Raw genomic sequence first — 16,461 nt, 5'->3', positions numbered from 1 at the left:
TGGGGCACTCAAACTGGTTGCAGAATTCCTGAAGCGGTGTAACTTTGTAAGAATACAGATCCTCAATGCGAAATTCTAATTCTGCTTCCTTACTGGGTGCCTTCCCATTCAAAGACATGATTTTTAGAAGAGTTACTCAAAAATAGGATCAAAAATAAAAAACCAGTAGTATGTGGTGGCATAGTGGTCTGCACTCACTAGTGATGTACACCAATTACTGTGGGTCTAGTAGAAATACAAGTTCAATCCGCACCGCTGACCAACAATGTTAGAACTGGGGGTCTCTAGTTGGCAGGGGTAGGTACCACTGTCCAAATAGGGACCCTTGCTTCTAGTCAGGGTAAGGAGGAAACCCTCTGAGATAACCCCTGCTCACCCTCTAGGTAGCTTGGCACGAGCAGTCTAGGCTAACCAGAGGCAATGTGTTAAGTATTTGTACCAACACTCACAGTAACACAGTGAAAACACCACAAACTGACTCCACAACAGTTTAGAAAAATAAAGGTATTTTATTCTAAACTACACAAGACCAAAACGACAAAAATCCAACATACACAGTTCAAGAATATGGTTTCAAAAGAGTTCTTAAGGTTTGCGATAAAGTTCTTTACGTTGCGATAGAATAATCCACAGATGCGTGAAAAGTTCACAGTTGCGTCACATTTACTCACAGTACCTTTTAGTTGCAACAAAGTTCCAAAAGCAGAAACTGGTGGGGTGGAAAACAAGCGATGCGTTGCTCCTGAGACCCTGGGGAGGCGATGCGACAACCCCGCTGCAGCAGCGGGCGTGTTGCGACGAATCCGGTCTGTATGGGAAGAAGGCCACTTGTATGGATTCAGGTGCGTAGGTTCCGTAGGATGTTTGTTCTCGCAAAGGCACGATGCGACGATCTCGTAGGGGCTGCGACGATCTCCGGGGAGACGATGCGCGGTCCAGCGGTTATCCTCTCTCTCGCAGCTCCTCGATGCGATGGTTCTGCGACGATGTTCGCAGCGACGTGATGCGATCCGCAAGCAAGCAGTGCGGCGATCTCACCCAGCGACGACAGGCTCTGCGACGACACTCGCAGCGATGTTCGACTTTCCCGCACCTGTCTGGTGCGTCCCGCAAACGAAAGATGCGACGGCTCTGGCAGCGGCATCAGGCGCTGCGACAATCTCGACCTTCGTAGCGGCGGGAAACTTCTCGCACTGTCGGGGATGCGCTCCGCAAGCGAGCGATTCAACACTTTTCAATAGCAAAAGTCTCTCAAGCTTAGTTTCAAGCTTCCCAGTACAGGTACAACTTCCAGAGTTCAGGGAAGCTGGGGGTGAAGTCCATTTGTTCCTGGGACTTCAGAACAGGGAGCCAGCTCTACTCAGGCCCTTGAGATTCCTTCAAGACAGGGGACACAGCTCAACAGCAAAGTCCTTCCCCTCTCCTTGGCAGCAAAGCAACAGAAGGCCAGTCCAGCAGATCAACAGCAGGCCAGTCTTCCTTCTTCAGTTTCAGCTTTCTCCTTGGCAGAGGTTCCTTCTTGATTCCAGGATGATCTAATTTTCTGTTGTCAGGGGGTCCTGTACTTCTACCCCTAAAAGTCTTTGTTTTCTTTGTGCAAGTGGGCCCTGAGCCCGGTCTGAACCAGTTCTGGGAGTCTCCTGAGAACTTTGTTTTCCTGGCTTCGCCTTTCCTTTCAGAGTGAGGGGCAGGGTCGGGAGCCGCCCAGCAGGAGGTGGAGCCAGCGTTGTGGAAGGCAGGCACAGTCCTATTCAGGCCCAGGTGCTAACTCCTCACACCACTCCAATTGCAGATGCAGTCATTCAGCCTAGGGCTGACTCAGCCAGCCTCCTGGGGCATCCCCCGCCCCTGTCACTCTCAAACCAGACAGTCAATCCACAAACAGGCCAAGGCACACAGAAGGGTCAGACAAGAGAACAGCAACTTTCTAAAAGTGCTGTTCTCAAATACAGGATTTAAAAACAACCTTTCCTAAAAGATGTGTTATTAAATTCGGAGTTCAGGGATACTAGATACCTATGTCCCATCTTGTTCCTATGAGAAGAAATGCTGGAAGCCACTGTAGCCAGCATCCCCATGTTAATCTATGGAGCAAGATAGCCTTACAATAGTGAAAAACGAAAATGGCTGCCATTCACTAACAGAGCACGTCACCTGCACTAGCACATGCTCTACCTCTTACATACACTGCACCCTGCCCAGGGGGGTACCTTGGGCCTTCCATAGGGGTGACTGATGTGCACAAAAAGGGAAGGGTTAGGCCTAGTCAGTGGGGACACTGACCAGGAGGACATGGCAGTTTCTAAACTGCACACAGGCACTGCAGTGTCAGGCCTGAGACATCATTTTAGGGCTACTCCTGTGGGTGGTACAACCAGTGCTGCAGGCCCACTAGTAGCATTTGTCATCACCAGCCCTGGCACACCCAGTGCACTTTACTAGGGACTTCATGGTGATACAAATATGCCAAACATGTATATCCAATCAGAATACCACTTTACATAGGGAGCACTTACACTCTGGCACTGATCAGCAGTGGCAGAGTGTCCAAAGCATCTAAACCAGCAAAAACGAAATCCAGCACAGCATCAAAAATACAAGAGGTAGAGGCAAAAAGATAGGGGAAAACCACACCAAAGATGCCAAGTCTAACAAGGTGCATCTGTAAACGCTAGGTATATTTAGAATCTCCAACATATGTTTAAAAAAGGACACAAATGTAGCCTACATACCGTTTGTGAAAAAGGTTTTCAATGTTTTTGCGCAAAGTTCCGCAAAACTTTAAAAAAAGGGCACTGCACTTGGGACAGCAGCTCAGTTATGGAGGTAGAAAGTATACATTTCAAAAAAGTCTAAACTTCAAAGAAAATTACATATTGTTACTGCTGTATGAGGACCCAAAACTCAAAGGACCCCACACAGACCCACAATATACCAAAAGATCAGCCACAGAAACACTTTAACCAGACAAATACCTCCTGCATGGCCAGTAATGCAATACCCCAGAATACTTAAGAGTGTTTTGGGGCATGTGGGAGCACTTGTGGGGGACTTAGCTGCTACTGGCAACCTCCTAGCACACCAACACACTTTTTGCTTCAAAACATTGCTCCCTGTCTCTCTGGGAGCAGCACTAGGGAAATATACATATTTTCAGGCCCCACTGGGACTTACAACTTTAGTTGGAGTATTCCCTTTCCAGAGAAAATCTTTAATGCAGCTTAGGGTTGTTTCCTTTTTTTCTTGCTTGCCACACCTGCTTGGGTGTTCCAAGGTCACAAGTGAGTGTCCATGTCCTTGTGGGGCACCGAAAACAAACATCCAAGGACCGGTTTTGGGGTTTCACCCCTCATCAGCCAGGATAGCTTTATTCCAGTGGCACAGTAAGCCCGGGGCCCACGTCTGGGCATACCCGGTGCACTTATGGCGAGAAAGCAAAAGACACACAATTGATGGACGGAATGCAGAACTAATCAAAACATTCACCCCCAGTCCTAAGATGCTTGTTTCTGATCCTGGGAGTACCTGGCCTGGCAGTTCGGTCTGGACTGTTCCCATGAGGCACAGGCTCAAGACTGATTTGCATAGGGTTGGGTCCAACCTGGGTGGCCTAGAGGGCAACAGAATAGATTTAACCCAGCTCTTTTGACTGGGGGAGAATGTTTGCATTGTCAGCATTCCGTCCATCATTTGCTGGCTGTAACACTTTTCACCCTAAGTGGGATGGTATGCCCAGACGTGGGTTCCTTGCTCACTGTGCTACTAGATTCAAGCTAGCCTGGCTGAAGAAGGGTGACATACCCTGAAACCGGTCCCAGGATGCTTGTTTTCAGTCCAGGGAGGACCTGGCAGTTCTGTCTGGACTGTTCCCATGAGGCACAGGGTCAAGACTGATTTGCATATGGAAGGGTACAAACTCGGGTGGCGTAGTGGGCAATAGAACAATGGATTGAACCCAGATCTTATGACTGGGGGAGAGTGTTTGCATTGTCAGCATTCCGTCCATCATTTGTTTGTTGTAACACAGAATTATATAAAACAACACTGTGGGTTGAAAGTATACTCCTAACTTGAAATGTTTTAGCTTGCATATACAAATCCAATTTGTGGTCCTACATCCTGAGATTCACAAATTCACAGGGTTAGCAACCACAAAGGAGCTCTTTTCTATGGCCTAAACCAGAGCTTTGCAACCTTTTAGAACCATGGCTCAATTTTTAGAATGACAAACCTTTGTGCCCCACATACTTTTAATAAACATGAGGTATGGTGATTTTTAAATATAACTTTCAGAGAGCACATATTCCATTGAAACTCCCGCAAGATTTGCACAGACATGCAGTTTTACTGACTACATAGCACACAAATGATTATGTGTAGAAATAGGGTTTCTGTGAATATATATCATTTGTGCATCACCAAGTAAAGTGTCTTGATTTATTTTACTCATTAAAATATGTTTCCAGCACACATCAGAATAACAAAAAAGTGCTTAGTTTTTGCTTTCCTAACTGTTGAATGCAAACAGTTCATTTACAGGTATTTACATTCTCTAGTGTGTGACAAAAACACGACTGCCTTCCCTTTCACACTCCCTGTACTCCAGCAAGATTTTCTCACAATTAACTTTGAAATCTTCTCATACTTTGCAGCCTGAGAAAGAAAAGTAAAGTAACTCCAATCTCATGTTAAAGGAATAAGCAGCAAATGTTCAGGAGACATAGCCTGACATTTGACCTTTGTTTTTGAAGCACCAGCAACTGTGACAAGATAAACACATAATTTAAAGGCATCTTTAACTATTACAAGGACTTTCCCAATCCATCCATCAAAAATCTGAGCCCAACTCACCAGTTATGAGTGCAATGGCATGTACATTGAAGTGTAAACCATTGATAAGTTACCAACACCTCAAAGGAGGTGGTGACTGGGTCGCAAAAGAGAGGATGTCACTTTGAGACCCTTCCCACTTTGTGAATTGTGTTGGAAACCTTGAGAGGGGAGCAAAATCACTCCCTACCTCTCCTCTCCCAAACCACTGACTTTTCCCCCAATGTTTTCCCAAATATGAATCTTTAATTTTTTTATAAAACGGCACCAGGAATATAGGCTGCTTCAAACTGTTTTCTGTTATGGAAGACAAACACAGAAATTGTGGTTGGCTATACCATACAGGCCTGTGTCGCATCCAATCGCAAGGGGTAACTAAAAGAGACCTGCCTTATTAATATTCATCAGCAGGCTACCAGCATAGTCCTGCCAACTTCTGTTTAAGTTGTGTTAGAAATGTCTGAGAATCTCTAGAAGACATCAAACAGTGGCTTGGAAAGACCATTCCATGTGGTACACTTTCAAGCGGACAACCATGAAACATGAGACTTGAATGTTTTCTAACTCTGGGTCTTGCCTTAGATATCTATTGCATACAGTTGGGGCTTGGGAAGTGCTTTAGACAAAACAAGTTCCTTCAGTCTCTTCAGCTGCTTCTATAGGAGGAGGATCCAGGAAAGAGTTGGCACCGAGAGGAAATTACATCAACCAAAACACTAAAGCAGTGGTTCCAGAAAGACACACAAAGCTTGCAGCAGGGGCAGCCTTTGGAAGGGAGTTACCACGCTACAAACATACTCTAACACAACACAAAGATTTAATTTCTACTCACCAATTTATTTCTTCGGTTGTCTCGTTAAATTTTGCATACGGGTATTTTGGGCAACCCCAGCTGAAATTGAAACAAAGATAACAAAAGCATGCCATTAGTTTTCTATAAGATGTTGGAGAAAGATTTGAGTATTGAATCACGGGCATGAACTGGTGGCGGGCCAGCGCAGTGCTCAGTATGATTACCACTGCTTAATTCCCACATTAAATACTCTCTCCTCAGCTATACCAAGGAGGACGCACACCTTTAATCTCTGCATTTAATTTTATTTAATACTATTTCTTAAAATTACAACATTTGCTTCCTGGTGACATTTAAATTGAGTTAAACTTCACTCTTTAACCACCTATGTCTAGTGTAGCCCTGAGGAGCCACAGGGTTCAAGCTAAACACACTGAGGAGGTCCAGCAAGTTTGAAACATGCCTGGTTGACTCTTGCCACGGGCCAATTGGATTGGTTCTAGCAGTTTTGTCAGGATTATCCATTTTGGCAAAGGACCAAGAGTGATTTACATAAGGTTGGTCTACGGCTGTCATGTCGTACTGAGTGAAAATGATGGAAAGATGTCCAGAGTAATTCTCAGCATCTGGCATCAGTTTAAGCTTCACATTCTTCACTTTCTGTTCTTCTCAGAGTGGCAAAGAGGGCCACCTGGACCAAGAATTTGGGGCAACACTGGAAATGATCCACACATATGTTTTCTTATTTAGTTTGTTTTATCATATTTTGTAAGTCACCCACGCGACCTAAAGATGATTCAGAACGCAATTGTCACTGACAATATGAGGGACAAACTCACCATGCCAGAAATGAGGAACTCCTGAGTGATCATGGCCTTTGCAAATTGAGGAACTAGGACACACCAAGTACTTGTTTGATTGTATGCACTAACCTGAAGGAGGGTTTGCAAAGGTTTTGCTATTCATAACCTGCACTGCATATGCGGGCGAGCTGAGATTTTTGGGTGAGAAATGAAGCTCTGATACTTTTGGCATCCACTGAATGGATAAGCACATTGGTTAGCGAGCATTGGGTAACAATGCCATTGCACTGGAACACATTTTGGAATTCAATATAGATGCCTATGAAGAAACATTCTTCATAGACCTTTATTCTAATGAGTTGTAATGATGAACTGTGCTACTTTAAGCACAGTTATCATTACAATTCAGTGTAAGCTGCTCGAATGATTATGTCTCTGCCTGAAATGCCATCTACTCCCTCCTTGTACAAGGAAATGTCTCCATCCTTGTCCACAGTGTGCCTTCACTTCACTCCAATATCTCTGGTCGCACATGAAAATATAGACTTGAATACACGATTTACACACGCAAAATACACCAAAATGTAGACCAAGAAAAAATATCAACTTACAAAAATGTCAAATTCCAAAATCACACCAAACTTGATCATTTGTGTTTAACTACTACTTTTACTTTAATGGTAGCATATTTGTTGGTCTATGTTTGATAGTGTGGATTATGTGCAGTTGTAACTTTTTTTTAAATAGATATTTTGTATGTCCTATATTTGGCTCCCTGTATTTTTTGCCTTCTTCTATGTCAGTTTGTATTTTGACATGCTTCCATATTTTTAATTTTATTCTTAAGAAAATTTCAGATGGAACAAAAGTAATACTGAAACACACCAACATACAGGGTATTTTAATAGAACTCTAGGGGCCGGTTCACAAGGTGCTTTTTGATGTCCTTGGTGGTAAGATAAGGTTGTACTGGGTGCAAACACCTTTTACCATCCTGTTATCAAATAAGATTTGTGCAGGTAGTAATAAGTGACAAAAGGAGAATGTGCATTTTGTGGGGAATCATTCTGTTGGGGTACTGATGTATTCTGCTGATTTCTTTTTGTGCTGCATTATTTCAATTTAATGTTGTGCTGTACTGTGACTATTGTGTTCTATTTTGAGTGTTTTGATATATTGTGGGCTACATTTTAATTTTGTTACATACGTGTCAACATACCAGAGTGAGGCGGTAGTTTCCTGAATTTTTAACCCCTAAAGAGCTGTATTTTAGGTGTCTACTCCTCCTTGATGTAAGTCAATGGGGGAAAGTAAAGTCCCCCAATTCTTTTTCACAATTTCACTTATTTCAGTTACAAAATGTTTATGTCGTTCTGTGTGTGTTATTGTTTTATGATCTGCTGGAAAGAAGTGTTGAGTTGGTCCACCCAGTTTTAGGTTAACAGATCCCTGGCCTCTGATCTGGTACCTGGGCGATGGACGCATGTAGTGGCGGTTCTGCTGTTGAAAAGACCTCCGTTGGACCCCTCCTAGCTGGAAAACTATCACCCTATCTTTCTGCTATCACTATTGTCAAAGATTACGGAGACGTGTGTTAGTAAGCGGCTTTCGAGCTTTGTAGAGACGCATGATCTACTACACAGGACTCAATCTGGTTTACGGCCCTCATACTGCACTGAGTCAGCCTTGTTGCTGGCAACAGAGTCTATCCACGAAATTTTGGAGACGGGAAACTCTGCGGCACTGCTATTGTTTGACCTCAGTGGCGCTTTAGACACTGTGTCCCATAACATCCTGATTGAGAGACTCTGGAACTGTAGGGTGAGCCATAAACACTGAGCTGGATCGCCTCATTTCGGCTGGGGCACATCTTTCAAGTGTTACAAAATCCCTACCAGTCAGAGGTGAGTCCTCTGAAACAAGGAGTACTGCAGGGCTCCTCCTAGAGTTCAACTTTGTTTAATGTGCACATGCGACCGCTGGCGGAGATTATCGAACGCTATGGATGTACCATCATTTCGTATGGGGATGACATGCAGCTGATCATCATTTTGTCACAGAATATGTCCCATATGGCCTCTGCCTTATGCCTCTACCTTGCAGAGGTTTCTAGGTGGATGGACCTGTATTGCTTAAGGTTCTCTTCTGGGAAGACAATGGTTTTGACCTTGGCAATCAGTCAAACATCTGGCCATCTGCATGGTGGCTTAAGTAGTTGTGTCCAGTGCCTGTTTCCAAACCCAAGGTTAAGTTTCATTTTTCTTATGACAGTCAAATCACTGCAGTGGCTGGAAAATATTTTGGACTCCTTAAAAACTTCCTGTGCCTTTTGCCAAATTGTAAACTAATAAACAGTAGTTCAGGCCCTGATTGTGTCTAGGCTTGACTATTGTAATGTGTAACGTTTTGTATATTGAAGTCACACAGAGGCAGATTAAGAGACTCCAGAGAGTACAGAACTCTGTGGCATGTCTTCCATTGAATTTTCCAAGACATGCCTTGATCGGGCCACACTGAAGAAGATGTATTGGCTTCTGGTCAAGCAGAGATCTGCTTTCAAAGCCCTGTGTTACAAGACACTTGCTAACAAAGGTCCACGTTACCTTCAATATTCGGTTAGACAATATGTACTAATGAGGAATTTAAGATCAGCAGGGGAAATTTTGGTGATTGTTCCCAGGGTAACATAACATAACCTGTGTATTTGTAAGTGTATGTTCACCTGTAGGTATCTTGGCGCTGAATAATAGATGTTTCTTGTTACCCTACTCAATGGTAAACATTTTAGCGACCTCCAATGGATGAAAGGCTGAGTGGACCTGCCAGGATTAGCACCTGTGACCATGAGGTCAAAACACAGGCCCCTACAGTGGAGGCATTAGTCCACTTAGCCACCAGATCCGGCATAAAGAAAGTGAACACTGTATGGAGTGTTTTTCAGCTATTTGGTGCTAACATTTTGGAATGCCTTGTCCCTGATGGCTCGTCAGGCCTAGCCAGAAGATCTTTTTAAGAAAAAACTTAAAACTTGTTTTTTTAGCTCAGGATCTCATGGGGGTTTAATAACTGCAGCTAGGCCTGCGGATAACTCTACCTAGTGTTGGGGAATCTCACATGAGGTAGCTATGTGCATTAGAAATCACATTAATATTATTATTAGGATTGGAGGGACATCCTTTCAAGAGAAAAGGAGTGTTGGAAATGGCCCTTTCTGCAGGATCACCCCCAAACCTTTTGCCTTCCTCCCCCCACTCTTTTCTGCATTAATTTATGTTGGCCTTATGACTCTGTGCACTTTACCACGGCTAACCAGTGCTAAAGAGCCTGTGCTCTCTCTGTAGAGCATGGTAGAATTGACTCACACATGTTTGGTATATTTAATTTACTTGTAAGTTCCTTGTAGAGTGGTATATTGTAGACCCATGGCCTGTAAATTAAATTCTACCAGTGGGCCTGCAGCACGTATTGTGCCACCCCCTCAAGTAGCCCTCTAAAACATGCCCCAGGACTGCTATTGCAGCTTGAATCCAAGGTCACACTCCCGAGTCGACTTGGCAATTAAAACCCCTTCCCAAGCCTTAAGCTCCCCTTTATTAGATATAAGTCAACCCTTAGGTAAGCCCTAGGTGGTACATAGGGCAGGGTGCTGTGTTTTTGAAAGGTAGAACGTGTATGTTTAATTTGAAATGTCCTGGTAGTGAAAAACTCCTGATCTTTTTTTCACTACTGAGAGGTCTACTCCTCCCATAGGATAACAATGGGAATTCCTTTTTTACATTTAATAAACTGTCATTCTTAACTGAGAGGAGGTAGCTATGTAATTTTGGGTACCTACAGAATTGTAATTATAAACCCCCTTTCATGGTAAAAGCAGGTTTGTCATTACAATTTTGAAAATGCCACTTTTAGAAGGTTGACATTTTCCTGCCCATAGCCCTTTGTTCATGCAGACTGTCCTGGGTCACATGACTAGATGTAACTGACAGTTAGACTTTGTGAGTTACTCCCAGACAGTCACAAAATAGTGGGAGTATCTGTGCCTCAAAAAAAACATCACTGACAGGATGGGGTGGACCTGAGCACAGCCCTAATTACACCTGAGTAGGTTGTGTCATGTCTCCTCACGATAGGCTTAATGACCCTGTATTATCAGTGCAGCCCGCTTGGAGCAAGGGCAGGCAGGAAATTCCATAAACTTCAAAGAACCTTTCCAGGACCTTCTCCCACCTTCTTGAAGCAGAGGACCAGGGTATGATAATAGGCCCTACAGACCCACTTTTCAGTTTGCTACAGGACCTGCTGAAGGACTCTTGGAGGACTGCCTACTGCCTTGACCTGCTGTGCACTCCGCACACTGCTCCTATACCTAGAAGGACTCTTTTGCAGCCTGAAGCCTGCCTTGAACCCTCAGAGGCCAGGCCTGCATCTTCACTTGCACCCAGCATTGCCAAAAGTGTCTTCAAGAGCTAGTTTGCTGGCCTCCTGTTCAGAGCCACAGGGATATAACAAACTCCCACCATCTTGAATCTGCATCTGGACCCAGCCCAAGTAAGCATTGAACTCCCAAGGGATCTGCATCCACCCCTGAACCCTTGGTTGTGTGCTAAAGGTGTCCAGATGGCCATTTTCCAAAACTGAGGACTTAAACAAAATTTAGTCAAAAAGTGTTCTAAGAACCAGGAGGAGACCGGTAGCAACCTGCTCGTGTGTACAACTGAGGTGCATTGCTGGCCAGATTGACTTTGTGGCTTCTCCCGCCACGTTCCTCTCCGCAGCAGTGAATCCTTTTCAGCGGTCCTTTGCCAAAGGGGTATCTGAACTCGTGGAACTCTCTTTGGCTACATCCCTCTGCCTCGTCCTGCTGGAAATTTTCAACTTCCATTTCAGCGACTAAGTTCAAAAGTATAAATCTTTACAGCAGCTTCACTCCACGGCCATCTTAAAGATGTATTTCCCTCTCTTGGACACTCCTGCAGTCTTGCCTTGCTGAAATTCTACCTTCTAAGACATTTTTCTTCAGATATTTTTCTGAATAAGAAGGTAAGTGCTGACAGGGCCCAATCCACTTTTTGTATCAGAACCACACTCTATCGCAGTCGGCTTTAACTTACAACTGAGACCCAGTCTTGCGTGTCCAGATGTCCCTGGTTGGTGCTTTGATCTTTTAGGTGCTAGATTTCACTTAAAATATAAAAAATTCATACGGCTGGTTCTACTGATTGGAAGTTTGGCATTACGGTGTCAAATAATTTATTAAATTTACTCTATTTTTCCATGTGGTCTTGGGACTTTTCTGGTGTTGTGTTTTCACTTTATTGCTGTTTGTGTGCTGCATACATACTTTACACATTGCCTCTAAGTTAAGCCTGACAGCTTTTTGTGCCAAGCTACCCAGGGTTAAGCACAGGTTAATTTAGTGACTTTTTGTGGTTCACCCTGCAAGAAGTTGTGGCTGTTGCTTGACCAGGGCTCACACCCTAGTCACCCAATGGCAACATTTCTCACAGTGGGGAAACTGCACTATGAAACTCCATTGACTCAACATGCAAACACAAGTCAGTTTTCTTGATACGTCAGCTTGGTGGGATGTGTTTTGTGATGGAGGCTCAGAAATATCTAAACTGATATGTATGTATGTAACAGTACTGGTAGAGAACAGAGTGACAAATTGGTGGCATAGGTCCTGAGATATGATTCCTGATCGTTTACAGTGAGAAATAATATTCTGATGGACCTAGGGGATGTAATGTTTACTGAGGAGGCATCTTCACAAGTCCTTTCTGGTTGTCCCGTTGAGCAGTAAGCTTTGGAGAGCGGGGTTGAACCTGTGAACCTAGAGATACATGACTCATGGCAACACATTGACAATCTGCGTTGAACCATTGCTGTTACCAATTACCAAGCACTTTGCAAGACAGTAGAACAAGAGTGCTCTTCATGTCCTTAAGAACACAATTCAGTGCTTAATGAGGCAAATCCATCAGTTGTGAATAAGAAAGAAAACCAAACATAGGCAAAACCAAAGTGTATGGCTTATAACTGAAAGTGCCTGGAAGCTTCGGTCCATGCATTTACTCCTTCATACTCCCATGCACTCAAATCACTCATTATCCATTAACTCAGTCATTTGTCTTAGGACTCATCCATCTATTGCTCATCCCACTGATTTATTCTCACTCGCTCACTCACTCACTCACAATACCACAAACCACATAAATTAACATACCATTTAAAGTAGATGTGGTATCAGTTATCAGTCAAAAGCTTTGGCTTTGATGTTACTTGTTAGCAGCGTGTGAATGGTAGTTTGTGAGGTTTGACAGAGTACATGTGGAGGAATATAGGATTATACAACGCTTACCTGTACCACGCGAATTTTACTACGCATGTGTCTTTACCACGCAGCATTTGAGCACGCACGACTATACACCGCCATATTTACGTTACGATCGTAACCAGCGTCAAAACACGTCTTTCAAAATAGAGATAGGACTTCTATGTTGACGTACACGCCACGTCGTTGTTGAGGCTCTTTCCTTTCTCTCCTTTGGCACTGAATAGCGTTTTGTTTTCTAAAGTTTTCTTTTTTTTTTTTATTCTGCTTGTTTTTTAGGGGGGGAGACCCCCCCCAAATCCCCCCCTTTATATTGTCCCTTTCTCCTTCGTCTCCACCCACGACGAAGGAACGAAGACTGGAAGGAATGAAGCTTGCGCTGCGTGGAAAAAACGTTCGTGGAATGCACCCGCGGTGAAAAGACGTTTGCGTGGTAAGTGACCCGTTGTAAACGTATCCCGTGGTAATGCATTCGTGGTAAATGATGTTTCCCCATGTGGAGGTGTGAACTTCCACTATATGAGGGTTATTAGCGCTGTCAGTAGAGTGACACTGCTAGTACGTCAGCAGTATAACAATGTTCTCAGTAGTGTCCCACTTCTGCTGGATGAGGGGTGTGAATGTGGTCAGTATTGTTTGACTACTAGTATGTGACAAGCATGAGAGTGATTCTGGCACTCTGATAGAGGTAGGAGACCGGAGGATATTGCAAGATTACTAGTATGTCAGATATGAGAGTGCATGTGGTATGGAAAATGTGGCAACGCTGCACTCTGACATTTTCAAAATGCAGGGATTTGCTGTAATTACAAAAATACGGCATATACCTGCGTTTCCGCTAGTGCTGGCTCTACTAAAGCTGCCTAGCACCAGCGTAGGCACCCTGCCGCCATGTTGCAAGGGTGCCTGCATTGCAGGGGTGATTATTTATGTGCGGGAAGGGACTCCTTCCTGCACATAAACAATCTTTCTTGGCGATTTGCTCTTTCTACGTGTGCTACAGAATGCAGCACACATTGAAAGAGCAAAATATCAGGAGAAATTAATAATTTCTCCTCTTATTCCCATCCTAAGACCAGGTATTACCTGGCCTTGGTTTTTGGCGCTGCCTCAGCCTGTTAAATCTAAAGCAGCATCAAAAAGCAATGGGGTTATAGTGGAACGCCCGCAGCAGCACAAATTGCCTGCCCCTTTGCAGCAGCAGACTGCAGCAGAAAGGGTCATATTTGTAAGGTGACGAGAGCCACGTTACGTGGCTTAGCACCACCTTGTAAAAATGGAGAACGGAGCAGTGCCACTGGAATGTCAGAAAAGGTGACGCTTTTGTGGCGTTAGGGGCTTGTAAATATGCCCCCAGTCTTTGAGAGGTTGGGGATTGCTTCTGCTTTATCTTTAGGCCATGGCTGTACTTATTGAACAATAGATGACTCTAGAGACAACAATGCTTCAAAAGTAGTTGTACCTTCTCGATTAAAAGGTTTTACTGAAAACTAGCTCTGGTGGTATGTAACACTTCTAATTGCACCATTTTCAAATTGCATTGTTCCACTAATTAATGCTGCAATCATTCCTTCTCTACTAATGAAGCGGTCCAAAGATTTGAGGGCATTAATGACCCAGGATGCCCATTCATTTACTATTTAATTTTGATAATCAGTGAGTGCTTGCAGGCACCCCCACCCACAAACACTCAGTATGGGTCACTGACCCCCACATCATGTGCACAACTGGTTGTGTCTAGTGCCCTCCCCAAGCTCCAGTTTCACTGGTGAACTAAATACACACAGACACTCACCCACTGCTCTAGGACTCTGCCTCTTGCATCACATGAACAACACAGCAGCTGCTTCTAGCCACTTGTTTCTGTGACGGACGCAGTGCAGGTGCATGAACCAGGAAGTCAATGCAGCTTCCATGTGTGCATGCACGTTGAGTCAAACAAGCCCTGCTGCTGGCCCATGCAGCATGATGCGAAGCTGTTGGTTTTTTAGTGCTAATTGTCAACTGTTGTTCAGTGGTTAATTTGTAAAAAAAGAAGTGCTGGGGCTCTTGTCAGGAGGCAGATTGTACCAGTCTATTTCTCCTGTTAGTGCCACCTAAAACAGAACTAACTACTAACCATAAAAGTGGGGAGAGGATGTAGCGTAGTGGCCGACTTCGGAACTGAGGAACCATGTTCAAATCTCGGTGTTGGCTCAACATCCTTTGATTCTGGGCAAATCACTTAATCTACCTGGGCCTACAATAAATGATTGTGTCCTTAATTGGTACTCATGAAAATCGCTGGTGTTGATCTTTAAGTGCCGGTGCTGAGCACCAGAAACCACTGGCTCGAATTAAGCATTGGTGTTGTTGTGTTTTATGCCAAATCTGTGGTTGCTGGGGGCAAGGAACGTAGCAGGGCTTTTCCTGGGGAAGCCGTGAGGGATATATGACGTTACAACGCATACCTTTACAACACATTTTTTACAATGCAACATCCATTACAACGCATGCCATTACAACAAATTTTTTAAAAACTACCTTTACAACGCATTCCATTACAACGCATACTACCTTTACAACGCATACCATTACAACGCATAACATTACATTGCATGTATGGTAAGTATTGGATAGTGTAGGGATAAAAATTACTATTCTAACTCCAGGGGGTGCTACAGTAGGGTAAGTATTGGATAGTGTAAGGGTACTATGCATTGTAATGTTATGCGTTGTAATGGTATGCGTTGTAATGACATGCGTTGTAGTGGTATGCGTTGTAGTGTCATGCCTGCTTAATTCATAAATATTTAAATACTGAATATAAAATTACAAATGTACACATCAAAAACCAGAGTGCACTAGGGCCCTCCTGAACTAGAGATTCGTGGCAGAAGGTCTCTCTGTGCTATACCATGTAAACTACTTTCCTATGCTGTTTGTGACACATTCACAAGATAAAATAACTTTATATTTCATTTGTCAGAGCTCACAATGTAAATCTCTTCCCTATTGCATTTGGCAGAGTATTAACAATAGAAATCCTTTGTTGTCAGGTTATACTATCCAAAGCTCATGTCTGCTGTGTTTGACAAGGAGCCTATGCTAACAATGTCAATAATCCGTTATGAGAATGAGTGGCTTTACATCATGGGTCTCCGACCTTTTCTGTAATAAGAGCTACTTATGGTAAAAGAAAATTCCCCAGAGCTACTAATATTATTTGAGATGTAATAGACCACACCAAACTACATTACATTAGTGGCCATTTATGCAAGTTTACCAGCAGCAATCGCCTCAGTGCATCAGGCACGGTTGCTAGCAGTAATGTGAAAATACTTTATCAATGTGGAATGCCTCTAAATTGGTAATACATGGCAGGCATAGGTGCAATGCCCTGCCACCAAGTTAATAATATTAGCAAAACATCTCCCCAACACCATTTGATTTTTCTCATTCAATTATCAGCTATAAGTATATTTTGGAAATTCAATCATTTTTCTCCACACATCGGCTTATGGATTTTGCGAATAAACCCATTTTCGTCTTAAATACATGCTTTTTCAATTCTAGCACACATATACTTGAATTCAACCAATACCAATTTAGCTGACTAGGCTGCCCACAGAAGAGCTACTTACAGGTAACAGTAGCTAACAAGCTACTTGCTGGAGAAGGGTTTACACAAATACTGCCAAATTAAGGGGCATATCAGCAAC

The 16,461-nt window shown here is 43.5% G+C and overlaps 1 protein-coding gene across 1 annotated transcript in view; it reads right to left on the bottom strand.

Annotated features, from left to right (window-relative positions):
• KCNT1 (potassium sodium-activated channel subfamily T member 1) overlaps positions 1 to 16,461 on the bottom strand; it is a 739,470-nt gene that overhangs the window by 545,022 nt on the left and 177,987 nt on the right. Inside the window, exon 5 of the mRNA XM_078640347.1 lies at positions 5,663 to 5,722. Coding sequence (XP_078496473.1) covers positions 5,663 to 5,722 — 60 coding nt within the window. The remainder of the gene's footprint in view (positions 1 to 5,662; positions 5,723 to 16,461) is intronic.

This window comes from Lissotriton helveticus, chromosome 5_1 (assembly GCF_964261635.1).
Source record: "Lissotriton helveticus chromosome 5_1, aLisHel1.1, whole genome shotgun sequence".
NCBI classification, from domain to species: Eukaryota; Metazoa; Chordata; class Amphibia; order Caudata; family Salamandridae; genus Lissotriton; species Lissotriton helveticus.
This window is presented reverse-complemented; position numbering and strand designations above follow the sequence as displayed.